This window comes from Rhinatrema bivittatum, chromosome 12, assembly GCF_901001135.1.
Source record: "Rhinatrema bivittatum chromosome 12, aRhiBiv1.1, whole genome shotgun sequence".
NCBI lineage: Eukaryota > Metazoa > Chordata > Amphibia > Gymnophiona > Rhinatrematidae > Rhinatrema > Rhinatrema bivittatum.
The window spans coordinates 67709959-67726252 of record NC_042626.1 but is presented as its reverse complement, the minus strand read 5'-3'; the positions used below and the strand labels follow the sequence as shown (position 1 = coordinate 67726252).

Here is a 16294-nt window from a genome sequence, read left to right as displayed (position 1 = left end):
GACCCTCTAAAATTCCCAATGGCTGTGCAAAGCAATCACTCAACCCCCTTCCCTTTTTTTTTCTATAACCGCCCCCAGCTGCTCTTACCACCACTGTACGCTGCGGCTGATTCAGGCTTATTTAAATTCTCTCACTGTGTGTGTTGGCACGTCCACTGCTGGTATCTATGGCAGGCATCTACTACCTTTGCTATACAGAAGTATTTTCTCATGTTTCCTTCATATCATGCTCCATGCAACTTAATATCATAACTTTTAATCTGTGCAGATAGGAAAATCCATTTATATATCCTTCATCTATTCAGGAGATTGGCATAGTATATGTTAAGGAGGAGTAGGCCCATCCAATCTGTCTTCCTGGCTGATTCCCCACCACATTGAGAAGATAGATCCTCTCACCCCCATTCTTCCACTGCTCTCTGTGTCTATTCCAAGCATATTTAAAATGTAGTATGGTGCTAGTCTTCACGCCCTGCACTGGTAGGCTATTGGTCTTTACAAATCCCATCCTTACACTACCACAGCTGTGGTCAGTATCATTCTGGGCAGCTTTTTTTTTTTTTTTTTTTTACAATAAAATGATCACAGATAGGCTGATGCAATATCAGTGCATGGAAAAGGGGTGTTCATGATTGAGTGCCCGCTCTCCTAACACGTGCTGATGTACCATTTCGGGATGCTCGATGCAATATTTAAATGGGCTGCTGCAGTAAAAAGGAGGCACTAGGGGAAAACTGTGCGCTCCTAGCACCTCCTTGGCAGTGTGCACCCAGGAGAGGTGGGTGTCATTGCGGGTTAGGGAAACAGACCCTCAATTTTATGAGTGTCCGTTTTTCTGGCAAAGGACTGGCAACTTTTTTTTTTTCCCTTATTCCTTGTTTCTGTTCTTCCTTGAATATCACCTCAATATTAATTCAGGGGAACCAAAAAAAGGAACAGAAAAGCAGTATTTTCTGCTTTTCTATTCATTCTTGAGGAGCCCCTAAAGTTAACACCTGCTCCGGGGCAGATGCACATTTTTTTTTTTTGCATCAGGGCTAATAGCCTCATCAACATGAATTTATATGTGATGAGCACTATTAACTACACACTGCTTTGGACACGTGTTTTGGACATGCTAATCCCCTTATTGCATAAGGGGCTTTGGATGGGCGGCCGAGCGCACTATATTGCATCGGCTTGATAATTGTTTATTGTATAATATGTATAGCTGGTGGTAGATGTGAATCAGATATTCAGCTGATTCCATGATCAGGCTCAGTAAAATGACATTGTTGGCCATTGTCCTCTAACATTCAAAAATTATGCACAGAACTAAATATCAGTATAGGCCTGTGCTTCCCAAACCTGTCCTGCATAGGCTTTCAGGAGATCCACAATGAACATGCATGAGAGAGATATACACGCACTACCTCCATTGTATGCAAATCTAGCTCATGCATAGGTTTTCAGGAGATCCACAATGAATATGCATGAGCTAGATTTGCATACAATGGAGGCAGTGCGTGTATATCTCTCTCATGCATGTTCACTGTGGATCTCCTGAAAACTGACTGGCTAGGTGTTTTATTTTTATTTATTTATTATTTTTATATACTGACATTCGATCAGAGATATCACATCGGTTTACATTCAGGTACTGTGGGTATTTTCCTATCCCCAGAGGGCTTACAATCTAAGTTTGTACCTGAGGCGATGGAGGGTAAAGTGACTTGCCCAAGGTCATTAAGGGCCGTATTTAGTTGGTTATTTAGAGGTGTGTCCCTGAGGCCTGGGTTTGAAAAGCACTGGCCTATACCATGCCTCTTGCTTTAGCAGGACTTCATTGAGAAGCAGTGCTTACAGAAAGTAATTTTCAAAGGCATTGCAACAGCTGCTTTACCACAGAAATGACTTGCTGTAACATTGTGCACCTGATATGCAGTTAAACTTATATGGCTATGTCATGTACGTGAGTTAATTTACCTGGACTAAATGGAGGCGTTCCCAGGGCAGGAGTGGGGAGAGGTTTGTATTATGTGCATACTTTTGGATTTTCAAAAGTATGTGTACAACATAGTAACATAGTCAGGATGGCAGAGAAAGATCAAATGATCCAGCCAGAAAACAATTGTATATAAATTAACAGGTGTAAATGTGTGGGTAATTTTCAAAGCATACATGCATAAGTTCACTTTGAAAATTGGTGCAATTTGTGGAAGTAATTTTCAAAGGAATTACGTGCATAAATGGAAGTAATTTTCAAAAGAATTACGCACATAAAATTAAGCATATACACACACATAAGCAGCTTGTATTTGCGTGCATGCTATTTTCTAAATAGCAAAAGTACTGCACATGTGTATTTTCGGCTTCATACACACATTTACCTGTGCAATAAAGGGGCAAGAGTTACATGTGGAAGTTATTTTATAAGAGATTTCTGCAAATACATCAAGCAACTTATTCACACAGTTTTACACCTGCTAATTATCTAGCACACAATATCAGATTGATCAGTTGTCTTTTTTATTTTATGTTATTTTTTATTGCATTTACAATAAAGACAACCACGGAATACATCATACATGATGTCAAGGAATAATCAGATACAGTTACAATTAGTCATAATTCAAAGGGAAATACTGTCCAACACAAGAAAAGGATAAATTGTAATCTGTGCCCTGTGCCTAAGGAAATTTGGGGGGGGAGGAGTTTTATAAAGCGCAAATAACAATGGAATATATAAAAGGAAATAGATGAGAAAAACACCCCAATAATCATCTATTGCCTAACCTCACAGACCTATTAGGTGTGCGAATCTAAAAATACACAAAGTTGTGAAGGCTCAAAAAAGAGATATTTATTTTTATTTAAAAACTTTTCTATAACGTCATTAAGTTAGGTACCATCACAACGGTTTACAATAAGGCACAAACATTAATGTTGGAAAAATATCTTGATTTCTATCCACTAAACAGGTGCCAACAATTTACAGTAACTGTTATAATTACTCAATGGTGGGTGTGATACATCATGTCCATTCTTATCAGTGACAGATTTAAAATAGATAACTTATAGTATCTTATTCTTAGGTGGTGAGCGAAAATATATAAAAATAAAATACATACCCGTATAGATTAGGGTAGTGTGCGTGGGTGTCCTCCAGATCGCCTCCCATTTTCCTTGTGTTCTACTCTCCTTTCTCTTTGTTGTACGCTTGTTTAAATAACCATGTTTTAAAATTTTTTCTGAAGGTTTTGATGTCTCTTTGTAAGCGGATCTTGACAGGCAAGCAGTTCCATAGCATAGGTCGTGCTAAGGAAAGCGCTCTTTCCCTTACTTGGGTTAGTCTTGCTGTTTTAATTGAGGGGATGGTCAGTAAAGCTTTATTTGCTGATCTCAGGTTTCTGTGAGGGACGTGTACGCAAAGGGCTGTGTTCAGTCATTCAGCTTTTTCATTATGTATTAATTTATGTATGGTATATAGAGTTTTGTATTGTATTCTTTGCTCGATGGTTAACTAGTGTAGTTCAGCTAGGGTTTCAGTGATATGGTCTCTTTTACTTTTACCAGTCAGAATTCTTGCGGCCGTGTTCTGCAGTATTTGGAGTGGTCTAATCGTGGTGTATGGTAAACCAAGTAGGAGGGCGTTACAGTAATCAGTGCTAGCGAAAATTAGAGCTTGTAACACTGCTCGGAAGTTATTAGTTGTTAGTAGTGGTTTTAGTCTTCTAAGAGTCATGAGTTTGGCGTATCCTTCCCTTACTTTAAAAGATATGTGTTGTTTCAGGTTAAGCTCTGTGTCAATTATCACTCCAAGGTTTCTTACTTTCTCTGCTAATTCTATTTTTTGGTTGTTTTTGAGTATGATTGGGTTTTGAATGATTTCAATGTTTTTACGTTCTAAATGTAGGAATTCTGTTTTCTCTATGTTAATAACTAATTCCATCTGGTTTAGTAACTGTTTGATGACATCCAGATACATGTTGGCTATGTTCAATGTCTTTTCAATTGTCATCAATGGGTAAAATTAGTTGAATATCATCAGCATATATGTAGTGTGAGATGCCTAGACCAGCTAGCAGGTGACATAGTGGCAGCAGGTATATTTTAAATAGTGTGGCCGATAAGGCTGATCCCTGTGGGACTCCTGTTTAAAGGTTTTTTTTTTTTTTTACATTACGTCTTTGATCTGTTCTTGGTAGTATCTATTATTTAGATATGATTTGAACCATTTGATTGTTTTGTTACTTAATCCTATTTCTAATCTATTTAGTAGGATGTTATGATTTACAGTATCGAATGCCGCTGATAGGTCTAGCATCATTAAGATGTATTGTTTACCGCTGTCGAAGGCACTCATGATGTTTTCTGTTAGGGCGAGCAGTAGAGTTTCTGTGCTGTAGTTTTTGCGAAAGCCATGTTGTGATGGGTATGGGATATTGTTGGTCTCTAAGTGTTCTGCTAGCTGATTTTGTATAGCTTTTTCTATTAATTTTGCGATTAGTGGTAAGTTTGATACTGGTCTATAATTGTTCAGGATGCTCGGATCACTGTTTTTTTTTCTTTAAAATTGGTTTTACGATTGCCCCTTTTAGTGTGTCTGGCATGGTTCCTTCTTATAAGGATAGATTGATAATCTTTGTTAGTATCGGGGAGCCTGTGTTGGCTACTTTTTTTATGTCCATGGTTGGTATTATGTCGTATGCATGTGGGGCAGGGTTTATTCTTTTTAGCATGGTTTTGACTTCTAGTTCTGATATTTCATTGAATTCCGTCCGTTGTTTAGCGTCTCTTTTTTGCATTTTAATGTTTTGTTTGGTTGTGTTTGGAATCTTGTTTTTTAGGTTCATAATTTTGTCATTGAAGAACGTGGCTATTTCATTACATCTATTTACTGGTAGGTTTTGGGGAGAATCAATTTTGTCATTAGTGAGATTTTTTACAATGGTGAAAAGGGTTCTTGGGTTATTTGCAAATTTTTCTATTTTAGTATTGTAATATTCTTTGCGTTGAGGATAACTTGTTTATAATAGGCCAGGTGTTTTCTGTATTTAGTTAGGTTTTCAGATGTTTTGTTTTTTCTCCATTCTTTTTCTTTTTTTCGTCAGATCTCTTTTGGCTTCCTTTATCTTTTCATTATGCCAGGGTTTTGTTTCTTTGGGTTCGTTTATTTTAATATATTTTATTGGGTTTATCTCATCAGCTAAATTCTTAGTTGTTTGCATCCATGCTATGGTCGCGGAGCAGCAGTTGGTGTAATCCATTTCAGTTAGTTTTTCTTCTGATTAACATTCCCATATTTAACACGGCATTTACATGGATACAACAATATGAAATAGGCGCCCCTTGAAAGAACCTCATCACGCATTGATAGAAATTTTTTTTCTCCGGTGTTGAGTAGATCTTGTAACATCTGGAAAGATCCATATCTTCTGTCCATGGAATCTCGATTGCGAAGGAAAATCGGGGGAAAAGTGTTAAGATCAGATAGGAAAGCAAATGCGACCAAAAGAGATCCTCTTCTAGAAACTACCATCGCATACGACTGTTCCAGAAATTGAGTTAAATTCCATCAGACTTAGGAAGAAAATATGACTTAGCGATCACAGGCATTACTGTTTCAGAAATTTTCAGTACTTGAGAGAGGTAACTTTTTAATAAATCTGTAGTGGGAAAAGATTTTATAATCAGGAAATTCAAAACTCACAAGCTGTAACTCCTTAGAGAGTTCTCAATATTTTCCAACCTCTTTGATGTAATCAAATCGAATTGGACCAAGGTTTGTTGAATTTCCACTGCAGTAAACCGTGAATCCACCACTTCAAATTGTGTTCCATACCGAGAGATAGAATCAACATTAGCCAAAACCTTGGAGTTAGTGTCCATAAGTATCTTTGTAAAATTAGAAATAGAAGATTCTAAAGACACAATAGCTTGCCATAAAACATAAGAACATGCCATACTGGGTCAGATCATCAAGCCCAGCATCCTGTCTCCAACAGTGGCCAATTCAGGCCATAAGAACCTGGCAAGTTCCCAAAAAACTAAGTCTATCCCATATTACTGTTGCTAGTAATAGCAGTGGCTATTTTCTAAGTCAACTTAATAATTAATAGCAGGTAATGGACTTCTCCTCCAAGATCTTATCCAATCCTTTTTTAAACCCAGCTACACTAACTGCATCAACCACATCCCCTGGCAACAAATTCCAGAGTTTAATTGTGCGTTGAGTGAAAAAGAACTTTCTCCGATTAGTTTTAAATATGCCCCACATGCTAATTTCATGGAGTGCCCCCTAGCCCTTCTATTATCTGAAAGAGTAAGTAACCGATTCACATTTACCCGTTCTATCCTCTCAATATTTTAAACACCTCTATCAAATCCCCCCTCAGCTGTCTCTTTTCCAAGCTGAACAGTCCTAACCTCTTTAGTCTTTCCTCACAGGGGAGCTGTTCCATGCCCTTTATCATTTTGGTCGCCCTTCTCTGTACCTTCTCCATCGCACCTATATCTTTTTTGAGATGCAGCAACCAGAATTGTACACAGTATTCAAGGTGCGGTCTCACCATTGAGCGATACAGAGGCATTATGATATTTTCCATTTTATTCATCATTCCCTTTCTAATAATTCCCAACATTCTGTTTGCTTTTTTGACTGCTGCAGCACACTGAACCGATGATTTCAATGTGATATCCACTATGACGCCTAGATGTCTTTCTTGGGTGGTAGCTCCTAATATGGAACCTAACATTGTGTAATTATAGCATGGGTTATTTTTCCCTATATGCATCACCTTGCACTTATCCACATTAAATTTCATCTGCCATTTGGATGCCCAATTTTCCAGTCTCACAAGGTCTTCCTGCAATTTATCACAATCCGCTTGTGATTTAACTACTCTGAATAATTTTGTATCATCTGCAAATTTGATTACCTCACTCGTCGTATTTCTTTCCAGATCATTTATAAATATATTGAAAAGTACGGGTCCCAATACAGATCCCTGAGGCACTCCACTGCCCACTCCCTTCCACTGAGAAAATTGTCCATTTAATCCTACTCTCTGTTTCCTGTCGTTTAACCAGTTTGTAATCCATGAACGGACATCGCCACCTATCCCATGACTTTTTACATTTCCTAGTAGCCTCTCTTGAGGAACTTTGTCAAACACCTTCTGAAAATTCAAATACTCTACATCTACCGGTTCACCTTTATCTACATGTTTATTAACTCCTTCAAAAAAAGTGAAGTAGATTTGTGAGGCAAGACTTGCCTTGGGTAAAGCCATTCTGACTTTGTTCCATTATACCATATTTCTATATGTTCTGTAATTTTGATATTTAGAACACTTTCCACTATTTTTCTGTTATAAATAGTAACTGGCATTCTGTGCAGGTCATCCCAGTTGATATAGATTACCCCTTTTCTTCATTTCTATCCTATAGCCACAAGGGATTCTCTGTGTTCATTCCACACCCTTTTGAATTTCATTACTGTTTTTGTCTTCACTTCCTCTTCTGGGAAGCCATTCCATGTATCCTCCACCCTTTCCATGAAGACATATTTCCTGATATTGGTTCAAAATCATTCCCCTTGGAGTTTCATGTCATGACCCCTAGTTCTATAGCTTCCTTTCCATTGGAAAAAGTATGATTTTTGTGTATCAATGCCTTTCAGGTATTTAAAAATCTGTATCATATCTCCCGTCCCATCTTTCCTCCAGGATATGCATATTTAGATCTTCTAGTCTCTTCTCACAGGTCTTCTGGTGTAGACCACAGCATTTTGATTGGCTTTCTCTAGACTGCTTGCATCCTGTCCTTTATTCTTTTTGAGATAAGGTCTCCAGAACTGACCACAGTACTCCAGATGAGGCCTCACCACAGACCTGTACAGGTGCATTATTCATCTCCTTGATTTAATGACTGTAAGAGGAACAGTGTGCAAATCCAAGGCTCTCGTGCTAAACTTTCAAAAGGGAAACTTTGATAAAATGAGAAAAATTGTTAGAAAAAAACTGAAAGGAGCAGCTACAAAAGTAAAAAATGTCCAAGAGGCGTGGTCATTGTTAAAAAATACCATTCTAGGAGCACAGTCCAGATGTATTCCACACATTAAGAAAGGTGGAAAGAAGGCAAAACGATTACCGGCATGGTTAAAAGGGGAGGTGAAAGAACCTATTTTAGCCAAAAGATCTTCATTCAAAAATTGGAAGAAGGATCCAACAGAAGAAAATAGGATAAAGCATAAACATTGGCAAGTTAAATGTAAGACATTGATAAAACAGGCTAAGAGAGAATTTGAAAAGAAGTAAAAAACTTTTTAAAATATATCCGAAGCAGAAAGCCTGTGAGGGAGTCAGTTGGACCGTTAGATGATCGAGGGGTTAAAGGGGCACTTAGAGAAGATAAGGCCATCGCGGAAAGATTAAATGTTTTCTTTGCATCAGTGTTTACTGAAGAGGATGTTGGGGAGGTACCCGTGATGGAGAAGGTTTTCATGGGTAATGATTCAGATGGGCTGAATCAAATCACGGTGAACCTAGAAGATGTGGTAGGCCTGATTGACAAACTGAAGAGTAGTAAATCACCTAGACCAGATGGTATGCACCCCAGAGTTCTGAAGGAACTAAAAAATGAAATTTCAGACCTATTAGTAAAAATTTGTAACCTATCATTAAAATCATCCATTGTACCTGAAGACTGGAGGATAGCAAATGTAACCCCAATATTTAAAAAGGGCTCCAGGGGCGATCCGGGAAACTAAAGACTGGTTAGCCTGACTTCAGTGCCAGAAAAAATAGTGGAAAGTGTTCTAAACATCAAAATCACAGAACATATAGAAAGACATGGTTTAATGGAACAAAGTCAGCATGGCTTTACCCAGGGCAAGTCTTGCCTCACAAATCTGCTTCACTTTTTTGAAGGAGTTAATAAACATGTGGATAAAGGTGAACCGGTAGATATAGTATACTTGGATTTTCAGAAGGCGTTTGACAAAGTTCCTCATGAGAGGCTTCTAGGAAAAGTAAAAAGTCATGGGATAGGTGGCGATGTCCTTTCGTGGATTGCAAACTGGCTAAAAGACAGGAAACAGAGAGTAGGATTAAATAGGCAATTTTCTCAGTGGAAGGGAGTGGACAGTGGAGTGCCTCAGGGATCTGTATTGGGACCCGTACTTTTCAATATATTTATAAATGATCTGGAAAGAAATATGACGAGTGAGATAATCAAATTTGCAGATGACAGAAAATTGTTCAGAGTAGTTAAATCACAAGCAGATTGTGATAAATTGCAGGAAGACCTTGTGAGACTGGAAAATTGGGCATCCAAATGGCAGATGAAATTTAATGTGGATAAGTGCAAGGTGATGCATATAGGGAAAAATAACCCATGCTATAATTACACAATGTTGGGTTCCATATTAGGTGCTACAACCCAAGAAAGAGATCTAGGTGTCATAGTGGATAACACATTGAAATCATCGGTTCAGTGTGCTGCAGAGGTCAAAAAAGCAAACAGAATGTTGGGAATTATTAGAAAGGGAATGGTGAATAAAACGGAAAATGTCATAATGGCTCTGTATCGCTCCATGGTGAGACTGCACCTTGAATACTGTGTACAATTCTGGTCGCTGCATCTCAAAAAAGATATAATTGTGATGGAGAAGGTACAGAGAAGGGCTACCAAGATGATAAGGGGAATGGAACAGCTCCCCTATGAGGAAAGACTAAAGAGGTTAGGACTTAAGAACATAAGAACATAAGAAAATGCCATACTGGGTCAGACCAAGGGTCCATCAAGCCCAGCATCCTGCTTCCAACAGTGGCCAATCCAGGCCACAAGAACCTGGCAAGTACCCAAAAACTAAATCTATTTTTGTTACCATTGCTAATGGCAGTGGCTATTCTCTAGGTGAACTTAATAGCAGGTAATGGACTTCTCCTCCAAGAACTTATCCAATCCTTTTTTAAACACAGCTATACTAACTGCACTAACCACATCCTCTGGCAACAAATTCCAGAGTTTAATTGTGCGTTGAGTAAAAAAGAACTTTCTCCGATTAGTCTTAAATGTGCCACATGCTAACTTCATGGAATGCCCCCTAGTCTTTCTATTATCCAAAAGAGTAAATAACCGATTCACATCTACCCATTCTAGACCTCTCATGATTTTAAACATCTCTATCATATCCCCCCTCAGTCGTCTCTTCTCCAAGCTGAAAAGTCCTAACCTCTTTAGTCTTTCCTCATAGGGGAGTTGTTCAGCTTGGAGAAGAGACGACTGAGGGGTGATATGATAGAGATGTTTAAAATCCCTTTGGGGTCTTTTAAGTCCTTAAAATATTAATGCAATTACAAAATAATCTAAACTTAGAGTACAGAAAAAGAAAATTCTAAAAGCAAGTGCTCAGCTTTGAGAAGGTTACTTACACATTTTTGCTTCATCCATGATCTGTATAATTTCAGTGTCACTATAAAATCAGATCCTGATGAAGGATAAGCAAGTAAGGCAAGATAACATAGGCCAAAGCGTCCCCTCCTTTGAGTTTAAATTAGACGTGTTTGCTTTGCACCTGTCTGCAGGCTGCCGTTTGCCAGCCGTCATGCATGAGGCATGGGAGAGACAGAAAGCAGTCACAGACCCTCGCCACATGAAGGAGATGCAGCGCAGGATCGATTCCGAATATCAGGTACGGAGCTATTAACCACACTGCAAAGCATCTGGCTGCAGGTAGTTCATTTTCAGAGTTATCCAGGAGCAAAATAAAAAAAAGACTAATTCTGGATAATCTTCAAAGCCATTTCTGCAGATAAGCCCGGTGAAAGGATCTCCTTGGAAAATGCCCATCAGGTGGGCAGATAATGGTATGATTCAGGCCTCAAGACCTCCTTGAAGAGCTTGCTTGGAACGTTTTCTATAGTGGTCTAACAAAGATGGGCAATTGTAAATTACATTTAGTTCAGAATGCAGCTGCTTGCCTTTGAAATGATAGAAAATATCACATCCGTCCTTGTCCTGAAAAAGATTCATGCAATAACAGATTTAGCGGGTTTTAGTTGCACTATTAGTACTTTGGTTTTTTAAGAATATTAGTTTCAAGAATACTAGTTTCAGTTTGTTTGCCAATTGCCCTTTTTAGATTCTTGTTAATATTATTCTGCTGCTATATATTATACATGTTTTGTACACATGTTTGTTTTTACTTTTATTTATTTTTATTTATTTAGCGTTTTTCTATACCGGCATTCAAGATAAGAATCACATCATGCTGGTTTACATTTAACAGGGGGTGTAAAATGAAAATAAACTAAAAAACTGTAACAAGTGAAGAGAAACACGAAAGTTACAATAAAACAAGGATATTCAAACTGGGTGGAGGAATTAGTATACTTTGTAGTATACTTTCTGTTATTGTATTGACTGTTAGGTTGTAGTCTATAGCATAGATTGTTTTGAGCTTCAAACAGAACCCTCATTAGAAGTATGGGTATAATTAAATAATCTTAGCCATTCATAATAGGCACTACTGGCATGTCAAATGCCTTCCTTGCCTTCTAATCATAGGCTAGCACATAACTTTTTTTTATACATTTTTCATTATTGTAAATAAAATTTCTTCTTACTAATAAAATTTCTACTTACAAGGACGGATATTAACAGGCACCCGCAGAAAAGAACACATCACACCTATTCTCAAACAACTTCATTGGCTCCCCATCACAGCCAGAATTCAATTTAAAACCCTCACCCTTATTCACAAAGCCATCCACAATCCAGACATGCTCTGGTTCTCAGACTGTTTACACATCCGTTCCTCTTCCAGACCTACCAGAACGCCCTACTCAGCAAACATTCACACACCTTCCCCCAACTCTTCCATCTAACAGCCACCAAACAACGTGCGCTATCCCTAGCTGGACCCTCCTTATGGAACTCTATGCCCACCCAACTACGCCTTGAAACCTGCTCCAAGAAATTCAGACAGAACCTCAAGACCTGGCTGTTCACACGATCCTAAGCACGAGCCCCCTCTTCTTATCACTCCTACTCTCCATCACCCCTCCCCTCGCCCCCTAGGTCCATGACCAAAAACCCCTTTTCTTAATTCTCCCCCTCTAGTATTTTATTGTACATAATCTAAACTTGTATTTAACTATGTTTTTACGTTTACCTATGTGTACAGCATAACCTTGGTTTCCCGCACCCTCCAACCCCCCCCCCCCCCCTTCCCTCCCCCCCCCCCCCCCCCTACCCCTCTCCCTAGTTTCTATTATCAGTTTCACTGTAAAGCCCTGTTGGCTACTTATTGTTCTATGGAAACCGATGTGATGTTTTCTTAACGAATGTCGGTATACACAAACTTTAAATAAATAAATAAAATAAATAAATAAATAAATCTTTAGTTTAAATCTGTTTTTATTGAATTCACAAAATAATACAGGGTGGCCCTTGGAAAAGTAGCCCATCTCCAATACCAGTGCATTGGTTCTGCATCAACTTACCTTTAAGTGATTTTTGGTTTGACAAGATGGCCTTTCAAAGTGTTGTTTTGTATTCTGCATCAGGGGGCTGAAGATGGAACGGGGGTAGATGTCATCTGATGCACGCAACCATTTATTGCACAATATTGAATCTGCAAAACAAATGTACAATAAGCCTACATTCAAGTCTGTTAGTAAATAGTGCAGAGAGAAACAAAAGTGCTGGTGCAGTGCTCTCATTTTAATGGCATCTCGAAACTCTTTGGCACCTTGGGGAAAACCAGAAGTCGCAGGATTAGTATACTACTTATATAGTTATAATGTAAAAGTTTTTTCTAAATAGTTTTCAGATAGTCAAATACCACTCTAAATCCAGATTTTGTCCTGCCGGTGAAACATTATTAAGAGTAAAAATCCAAAATTGTTCACGAATATGTAGCTGTAACTCCAAATCGCCTCCTTGTGGATGAGAGGAAAGGTGTTCAACAATCACCCACTTCAGATCTGCAAGCATATGATTAAATTCTAAACAGTGTGCCAGGATCGGTGCCTGAATTGTTTATTTTTAATGCAGCTTTTGTGCTCCGTCAGCCAAATCTTGATTTTTCTTTTAATTTTGCTGATATAGAGTTTGCTGCAAGGACACATCAAAAAAATATACTACATATGTAGAAAGACTGTCTGTTCTGTCGAAAAGTTGTATTGGCTTAGCTGTACCTGGAAGAAGCCAACTGGGTCCTTCTATGGTCTGTGAACAGAAATTACAAAGTCCGCATGTGAAATGGCCCGCATTTACTGAATTGTCTTTGATGTCTTACACAGGCTCATCCGATCTGAACACCAAATCACAAATACTTTTCCCTCGGGGAAAAAAGCTATGGTGGGTTTTTCTCCAAACACTGAATGTAACTGAAGAACATTTCAGTGTTTAAGAATAATAGATGCTGTGGCTGAAGTTAAGTGTGAATATCATAGAATATTTACTATTTTGACCTCATTTGATTTCATACTGTCCAATAATAGCCATGTGTGTTCTGTATTAAAAGTCCACTTGTAGGCTTTTTTTTTTTTTTAATGCTTTTAAAATGGGTATCCTCTTGCCCATAATCTCATCCTGAGATCACAAGCTTGAAGAGCAAAGTCCTCTTTAGTCCTCTTGCTCTAATCTAAGAAATTGGACAACAGGTAGATTGGAACGCAAATGAAAAGAATGAAAACTAGTGTAATGTAGCAAGGTGTTTCTTTCCATATATTTCTTATAAATTGTGGCTTGTAGTGAATTGCTAAAAGAAAATTAAAGATACATCAAGACTCGGCTAACAAGCACAAAAGTTGCATTAAAAGTAAAAGAATTCAGGCACTGATCGGGGCACAGTTTAGAATTCAATCATGTTTTTGCAGATCTGAAGTGGGGGATTGTTGAACACCTTTCCTCTCATCCATGAGGAGGCGATCTGGAGTTATAGCTACACATTCGTGAACAATTTTGGTTTTTTACCCTTAATAAGTTTCACTGGCAGGGCAAAACCTGGATTTAGAGTGGAATCCAACTATCTGAAAACTATTTAGAAAAAACTTTTACATTATAACTATATAAGTAGTATACTAATCCTGCGACTTCCAGTTTTCTCCAAGGCGCCAAAGAGTTTTGAGACACCGTATCAGTTGTTAGGTTTGCTGCCTTGTATTCCTTGCTCCTGAATCCTGCTCCTGGTCTTCGGAGAGCTTGTTCCAGCCCACGGTCCATCCTGATCTTCAGTGTCCACCTGGTCCTTGTCTTCAGTCTTCACTTGGCTCCTCATCCTCGTCAGGATCCCTGTCTTCAGACTTTGCCTGGTTCCTCCTCTTTGTATGGACCTTGTCTTCAATCTTTGTCTGGACCTTGTATTTTCCCCGTAGATAAGCAGCATGAATTAGCCATGCTGTCTGGGACGTCCTCCGGGTGGCTAGGTGGCGGAGCTCTCTTAGAACACTGAGTCTTTCAGTGTAGTGTGCCTGCTTGGATCCTCCTGTGCTTCCCCCATCCCTCTCAGTCCATTTTTTTCCATGCACCTGACTGTATGCGGAGCTCCTCTTCTCCTCAGCGGAACTCTTCTTCTGACAAAAAAAAAAGATTTTTTCTTCATTTTTTCAATGAGATGCCGCGGCCACCGGGCTTCAAGTTTTGCCAATGTGGCAAAATCATGTCGTGACCAACGGGCACACCAGATGCTACATCTGCCTCAGACTGGAACACGACCAGGCGACCTACAGGGACTGTGGATGCATGTCCCCTCGAGCTCAGCGACAGAGGGCTGCCAGGATTGCCAAATTACATGGGCATTGGGATCGTATGCCCCTTCTGAAGACTTGACTGGGTCCTCCCTGGGACCCCCCTGGGCCTCCAAAGAGTCAACGCATCACCAAGCCTCCTCAGTAGGGCTTCCTGGTTGATCCGGGCCAGCGCCAAAGCGAGCTCCAATGGCGCCGACACATGACGCGTCGATGTTGACGGCGCTGAAGTCGCCATCTGCGCCGAGCAGCATTGGGCCCTGATGCATCACCAACGCACCGACGTGGAGAGCCAATCGCATGATTTGGCATCGAAGCACAAACACAAGACATCAACGATGCATCGAAGCAAATCGAAGCCTACGCGCTCGACACACAGTATCACAAAGACGCCCAAAAAGCACTCAGGGCACCTTCCCCACTCTTAGTAGTGGACTCAGATGTGGCACCTTCTTCTCCAGCCGGCTCTCATACAGTAAAGTGCGCAGGAGAGTCGGCGCTCTGAGGCGAGCGCCTGCTCTCCTGACGTGCGCCCAGCCACCTCTCCTGGGCACGCGATTTTGTATTCAAATTAGGGCCCGCGCTAATAAGAAGGCGCTAGGGTCACTAGCACATCCCTAGCGCCTCCTTATTGGCATAAGTGGCAGCTGTCAGCAGATTTGTCAGCCGATGCTTAACTTTACCGATGTCGGTTGTCGAACCCGCTGACAGTCACAGGTTCAGAAAACGGACGCTGGCAAAATTGAGCATCCGTTTTCCAACCCGCGGGCAGATTTTTTTTTTTTAAGAAGATTTTTTTTATTTTCTATTTTTGGGGCCTCCGACTTAATATCGCTATGATATTAAGTTGGAGGGTGTACGGAAAAGCAGTTTTTTCTGCTTTTCTGTACACTTGCCCGGTACCGTCTGAAATTAACTTCTGCCTTTGGCAGGAGTTAATTTCTGAAAGTAAAATGTGCTGCGCATTTTGCTTTCTGTATTACAGGTGAATAGCTAATAGGCTCATCAACATGCATTTGCATGTGATGAACGCTATTAGTTTGCGGGGGGGGGGGGGGGGGGGGGGGGGTCGGCCGCGCGTTTTCCACGCGCTATTACCCCTTACTGTATAAGGGGTAAAAATAGCGCATCAAAAACATGCGGCCAAACGGGGGCTAACAGTGCGCTCGGCCGAGCGCACCATACTGTATTGGCCTGATAGTTCCTCGGCCTCATCCAGGGTCTACTCTGGCCTGTCCACTGCCTCACAACATAAGAAAAAAATCAGGCCTCCAGGAACCTTTGCATAAGAAACACAAACGGCCTCCTACGGACCCTCTCTCACCTAGAGGTCCAGACACGGAAATCCTGTTGGGTGCAGTACCTCCCAGCGGTGCTCCCAGGGAACCTAGGCAGCTACCCAGCGATGCTCACAGACAGCCTATGCCGAGCCCCCAGGACACCTTGGTCTCTCAGGCAATGTCTCAGATTTCCCTTATATTCTCTCAGTTCCTTACCACCATGGAGCAACAAGGGAAACGTCCAGCCGAGAAACCTCTGGAAGCCCTTCCATC

General features: G+C 40.1%; 1 protein-coding gene across 4 annotated transcripts in view; it reads left to right on the top strand.

Moving 5' to 3' along the window:
• MARCH10 (membrane associated ring-CH-type finger 10) overlaps positions 1 to 16294 on the top strand; it is a 140613-nt gene that overhangs the window by 8029 nt on the left and 116290 nt on the right. For all 4 annotated transcript variants that reach the window (XM_029573957.1, XM_029573956.1, XM_029573955.1 and 1 more), the window contains exon 2: positions 10572 to 10678. In XM_029573957.1, coding sequence (XP_029429817.1) covers positions 10572 to 10678 — 107 coding nt within the window. The remainder of the gene's footprint in view (positions 1 to 10571; positions 10679 to 16294) is intronic.